The sequence below is a fragment of the Pteropus vampyrus genome, unplaced genomic scaffold, assembly GCF_000151845.1.
Source record: "Pteropus vampyrus isolate Shadow unplaced genomic scaffold, Pvam_2.0 Scaffold3308, whole genome shotgun sequence".
NCBI classification, from domain to species: Eukaryota; Metazoa; Chordata; class Mammalia; order Chiroptera; family Pteropodidae; genus Pteropus; species Pteropus vampyrus.
The window spans coordinates 5,123-11,019 of NW_011892089.1; the positions used below are offsets into that span (position 1 = coordinate 5,123).

General features: G+C 53.3%; 1 protein-coding gene across 6 annotated transcripts in view; it reads left to right on the top strand.

The window, feature by feature from the left end:
- LOC105310430 (constitutive coactivator of peroxisome proliferator-activated receptor gamma-like) overlaps nucleotides 1–5,891 on the top strand; it is a 10,208-nt gene extending 4,317 nt beyond the window's left edge. For 5 of the 6 annotated variants that reach the window (XR_897498.2, XR_002778541.1, XR_002778542.1 and 2 more), the window contains 2 exons: nucleotides 3,251–3,330; nucleotides 4,522–5,891. Coding sequence is in view for 1 of the 6 variants with exons in the window: in XM_023526725.1 (XP_023382493.1) it covers nucleotides 3,325–3,330; nucleotides 4,522–4,761 (246 nt within the window). In the remaining 5 variants the exon portion in view is untranslated. Of the gene's footprint in view, nucleotides 1–3,078; nucleotides 3,331–4,521 lie in introns of those variants that run through there. The other variant, XM_023526725.1, reaches the window with a different exon arrangement.
- The last annotated feature ends 6 nt before the right edge of the window (nucleotides 5,892–5,897 follow it).

Consider the following 5,897-nt stretch of genomic DNA (forward strand, 5'->3'; position numbering starts at 1 on the left):
AGCCAACTTTACCCTTTAAAGGCTAGTGATCGCTCCTGCCCCTTCACTTGGCACCGAGAGACGTGCATGTCCGGGAGGGCGTTGCTGGCCACGCAGTCCACCCCACACACCCCTGAGGGGTCGGGTACCTCTCCGTGGGAATTCACCCTGCGCCCGCTGTAGCGCACAGTCACCTCTCTTGAGCAGTGAGAGCTTAACGTCTAAAGAGCCGTGAGAGGACGTCGGCAGGTCAGGTTTGGTGTCCGTTTCCGGGACACGGTACTTCCTTGGCAGTAAGGCCTTCGTGTTTGCAGTTCGGGTGGAACCCATTGGTGCCGGCGAGTTCACAGAACCAGGTGACACACCGCAGACAGGAGCAACCAGACTTGCCGCAGCCAGTGAGGTTGAGAGAGGCGTGGCTTCTGGCTCAGGCCTTTCTCCTGTGACACAGGCACTGCCATGTGCACATCGACCCCGTGGCTGGGGCCGGGGCCGGGGTCCGTGTTCTGGGTGGAGTTCTGCTTCCTCAGCCTCACGCCAGACCGGAACTCCTGGGGACCGTTTGTGGCTGACATAGCACGTGGACAGCAGGGTCGCACAAAGCAAAAGCATGCGAATCCCATTCCTTCTACAATGAGAGCTGGCAGGCACCACTCTCAGGCGCGTTCGCTGTCCCTGACAGGCGTTGTGGGTTGGGCGGGGCAGGCACATTGTGACCTGCATTTGCTTACACAGAGGTCTCCAGTGTATGTCACACAGTGAGTTAGCAAATGACATAGGAAGACAATGGTTGTGTCCTCATAAATGAGCATCGTGTCATGAAATGGAATTGACAGATTTCTTCATAAAGATCTTCTGCATAGAGCACACACGTGTATGTGAAAGGCCGTGGATCGTGCCCACGTCACTTTCCTGGTTTTGATACTGTAGCAGGTAAGATGTTAGGTTGAGGAAATTGGGTGGTGAGTCCATCGGACCCTCTGTACTGTCTTTGCAATTCCTGTGAATCACTTCAAAATAGAAAGTTAAAAAAAAAATGTGCTGCCTACCAGAAACACACACCTAATATCAGAGGACACCGAGCAGTCGAATGTATAAGGACAGTAAGAGATGTGCTGTGCAACCGCCAATCCAAAGAAACCATGTGACTGTGCTGGAAGCAGCAGACTTCCGGTAGGAATCATGCTAGAGAAAAAAGGGACATGTCATGATGCTCCACCCACTAGGGTTATATCACGAAGCTCTCATCTATAAATGAGCACGCACAGCTTCAGAAGTACACGAAATGAAAGTTAGAGAACCAAGAAGTAGACACCTCCGTGTTCGTGGTAGGGTCAGCCAGCTGCAGGCATGGCCCAGACCTGGCCTATGGCCTGGTTTTGTATGATCCGCGAGCTAAGAATGCATTCCGGAAATTTCAGTAAGTTTTCCATGCGTACTTGAAAAATGTTTGTGGTAGCTTTGGGTGCAGTGTCTGCATGCTGATCAGTCAGGTTTGTCATCTGTGTTCACATGTCCTAAACCTCAGTGGTGTCCTGTCTGCTCGTCCGATCAGCCTTTGGGAGGGACGTTAAAGATCAGGAGGCTTTGTCAGTGCCGGGCCGGGGGCGACATCGTGTGGGCTTCAGTGGCCCTGTGCAGTCTCTGTTGCGTAGTCTTCTTTTTTAAAAACAGCCCTTTAAAATGACATAAGTGAAAATTACAGGCCATTCTCTTTCATGAGCTGTATCCAGAACTTCCAGACAACGTATTAACAAGTTGAATCTGGCAGTGTATAAACTGACAGTACACGATGGCCAAGGGTTTGTTTTTGGAATATAACGTTGACTTAACGTTTGAAAACCAGTGTGATTCACATTACTAACAGTGAGAAAAAGCGTATGTTTTGGGTGCAGAAAAAGTATTGGGTTAAATTCAGTACCTGTTCATGGTAAAACAAATCATTAAACTAGGGCTGGAAGGGAACTTCCCTCGTCCGACCAGGGGCAGCTGCGGAAGCCCGCAGCGGAACGCACACCTCACAGCGAGGTGTCAGAAGCATTTCCTCTCATGGGCGAGTCGGGCGCCTCTGTCACCACTTCTGTGAAACCGGGAGGTCTGGCCAGAGGATAAGTCAGAAGGGAGTTTAGGTTAGGACTTGAATAGAAAACTGTCATTATTGACAGATGGCATGATGATAAACATGGGAAATCCATATCTACAGAAAAGCATTAGAATTAGATTTAGCAGGTGCTAGATACAGAGTTAATACATACAACACAAGTGTGTTCTACAGGACAAGGACAAGTCTAGTTGCCAACATTGACATCAAAGAAAAAACACAAAATGCATAGGAAAAAAACACAGTTGTGCAGGATCTCTGTACTGACAGCCACGGAACGTCGCCGAAGGACCTGGAATGAGGAGTCGTCGTGTGGTGGGGGAAGAAGACCCCAAATTAACTAGCAGCTGAGCCTCCCAGTCTGAACCCAGCATCTGGCAGCCTGTGACCGCAGCGAGCATGAGGGCGCCTCTTCTCTCTAATGGACGATCTTGCAGTGCTGATCAGAAGGGGCCAGAGACACCGGCGCGTGTGCTGCCTGACGCATAGGAGAGCCACACAAGCACAACCGTCTGTGGTCTGAGAACTTGGTTAGCGTGTCCCTTTGGGGCACTGGGTGTGGCAGGGAGGGGACGGGCTTCTGTGACCCTGGTCACATTTGCTTTGTGGCCTATGTGTTCGCCATGTGGTTTGTGAAAATTCAAGTGGTACACGTGACTGCTTTTGGGGGACGGATGATACACTTCATTTAAAATTTAAAACAGACAAGCACATAAGGGATGGACATGAGATGAACAGAAACTGATTCCATTACAGAAAAATCTACCAAGTTAGAGAATTGTCCCCTGACGCTCAGAGGAAACTCGTCACATCTGTGTTCGTGCAGAGTGCCATGAGTTCACTTGTCTCTGAGCAGCCATCGTGGATGCAGTGAGCTGGGCGCTGGGTCAACCTGCCACTTGCCGAGATCCTGCAGTGACAGTGTGGAGACCCTGGGGCTGTGGCCACAGCGAAGAGGGTGAGCCGTGGGTGCAGTTTGCAAAGAGCATACAGGGGGTGGAGAAAACAGGACATTCTGGACTACAGCTGTCCCGTAGAAGCTGTCACAGTGGAAGGGCTTGTGTCAGTGCTGACCTTGCCACAAGTGGCCCTGAGCACCTGACAATGGTTGGTGTATTCGAGAAATTGAGTATTTCGCTGATTTCAAACTCAAATCACATGTGGCTGCAGGCTGCTGGCCCGGATGGTGCGTGTCCAGACACAGCAGTGCATGTGCGCGGAAGGAGCCTCTGCAGTCCACTGACATGATGGTGAGATGCTTGTGACCCTGAGGGCAGCCCGAGAGTGGATGCCTCACCTGCGGGTCCTGCAGGGAAAAGGGAGGAAAGTGACTTTTCGTCAGGGTCACTGCTGCTCTGGAACCTCTCCTCGGTGGCTCTCTCTGAAAGTGACTTGGACAATTCAAAAGCAGTCTTGCACGACACTTTCATCCAAACTAGGGTGACTCCGGGAATCCCAGTTCGTGATGAATTTCTTTAAGATGATGATCAGGTTTTCGTTATTTTGTTATTTTAAGAAGTGAAATGAAGCCTTATAAAGAGGATTCAGTGTTACTTTCCCCCGATTTTCTTTGGTTTAATGTACTGTATTAGATATGCAGAGACATTTGACATCGTGGCAGTGTAGTCTGAACAACGTAGATTAAACAAGGACAGCTTCAGTCACTCACGTCGCTGACAAAATCGCAGACGCATGCTACTTGACAGTTCACCGCGTGCGTGGTGGGCACAGGCCGGGGTCGCAGGAGCGTGAGTGACCAGCGCTCAGGCAGCGCCGGCTCCCACTCCGTGCCGCGTCAGGGCGGTTTCTCGGTGGGAACGGCACGGATGTTTGACATCAGGTGGATGTGACAACAAGCAGCAGTGTCTTATATTGAATGACCTTCTTAATTTGTAAATATGATCGGCCCGTGGGATGATAAGCCATTTTATTCTGAAATGATAAGTGTTCACTTGAAATGATGTTTTAATGGTGAATACGCAACACGCAGGGCCGCAGTGTGATTTTTACAGTGCGGTGGGCCCATCCGCCCCCTACAGTGAGTCTCCAGACTTTTCTCCCTTCGCCTTGGCCCCTGAAGACAGTCTGTAAGAGGAGAGGCCCCGCGCGCAGCCCGCAGCGTTTCCCTGCGGTGACGAAGGTCCGCGCGGGGCGGGGGTGGGGGGGCTCTGCGGGGGGCGGGGTCGTGCGTGGGGGCGGGCATCGCACCTGCAGTTCCGAGCTCGTCTGCGTGCGGAGCATACCTGGAGCACATGTACCGTGTGCACTGGGCCGATGGAGCGCGTGAGGCCTCCCAGCAGGCCCGCCTGCCCCGGGCCTCTGTCCCCAGGGTGGGCCGGGCTGTGCGGCAGCGTCTGTCTGCGGACGGAGAGCGGGTGGCGAGGCCGAGGTGTCCGCTCCCCAGGCGTGCGCCCTCACCTCCGTGTGTCTGACTTCCGCAGCTCGAGCACGTGGAGCCCAGAGCCGTGCAGCTTGGCTCCCTCCTGGTCCGTGGCCTCAGCATGCTGGTGCTGGTCAACAGCGCGTGCGGCTTCCCTTGGAGCAGCAGCGACTTCATGCCCTGGAACGTGTTTGACGGGAAGCTCTTCCACGAGAAGTACCTGCAGTCCGAGAGAGGGTACACCGCCGAGGTGCTCGTGGAGCAGGACGTGAGTGCCGGGTCCCTTCACGCTGCACAGTGAGTGGATGTGCAGCCGGTGGCACAGCCACCACTTGGCTGGGTGTCAGAGAAGGCCGCAGCACCATCTCCCAGTGGCCACTGTTCTGTGGAGAACACACTCGCTGCAGAGGCGTCTCTGGGCGCAGGGTAGGGAACGCGAGGCTGCTGCTCGCCTGCCGTCACGTCCCGGCTGCCTCCCCGACAGGACGCACCATTCCAGAGACACGCGGGAGGACAGGGCTTCAGGGCCACCGCCTTCCGCTCCCACCAGAGCACTTCCCCAGGCAGGGTCCAAGGCCCTGTGTCTGAGTGGGGGACAGCCAGGAGCTCCGCCTCCAGAATGACCTAGTCTCAACTTCCCAGCCTTCCCCCCTTGTGAATCAAGTGCAGATGCTTCCTGCGGAGCGACCGCTGCAGACCTCAGAGTCAGCAGGAATGGTGACAGTTTATTGCTTGAGAATATTCTCTGAAGCCTGATGGTTTAGTTGGGGGCGTTGGCTGCTGGTTGGGCTTTGTAAATACAGTTGCCACGTGATTCCAGATGAGGCCAGGCCAAGCCCACTGGGAGTCTGCGCGGGCCCTCCGGTCTAGCAGGGAGGAGCGCCCCAGGTTCTCACACCAGACGGAAAGCATTTGCTGCTGTTGCCATAGTCATTTCTCACACACACAAAACAGGTGTCACAGGAATCTAAGTGTTCGGAATTTAGAAGCAGCCAGAATTATATACAGACAGCAAAAGAGAATGATTAGGCAAAAATGGGGTAGGAAGGCAGCGTGTCACTCAGGGACCTTTCTGTCTGTCATGTCTTGACTAAGTACAGAGTGCTTGTAACTTCACTCTTTCTGGCCTAAAACCGGGCAGCTAGGGTGGGACCTTCAGTAATAAGAACGAAGCTGGAAGAAAGATGGCGCGCCCCGGTCCTCAGCGCACTATTTGCGTCACGTCGCTATTTCACGGCATGTCTTACACATAAGACTGGAAATAATGACGTATCACAGCCATAGATTTTTTAGGTAAGGTTGTGTGATGGTGACCTCAACATCATCCTACAGAAAAGATGCTAGCGTCTCTGTCCAGAAGCCCCAGGGGACATCTGTTTTCTGAGAACTCTTCCGAGGTCACAGCCTTGGACCTGGTGCTCTTGGAGTCCGTTCTTA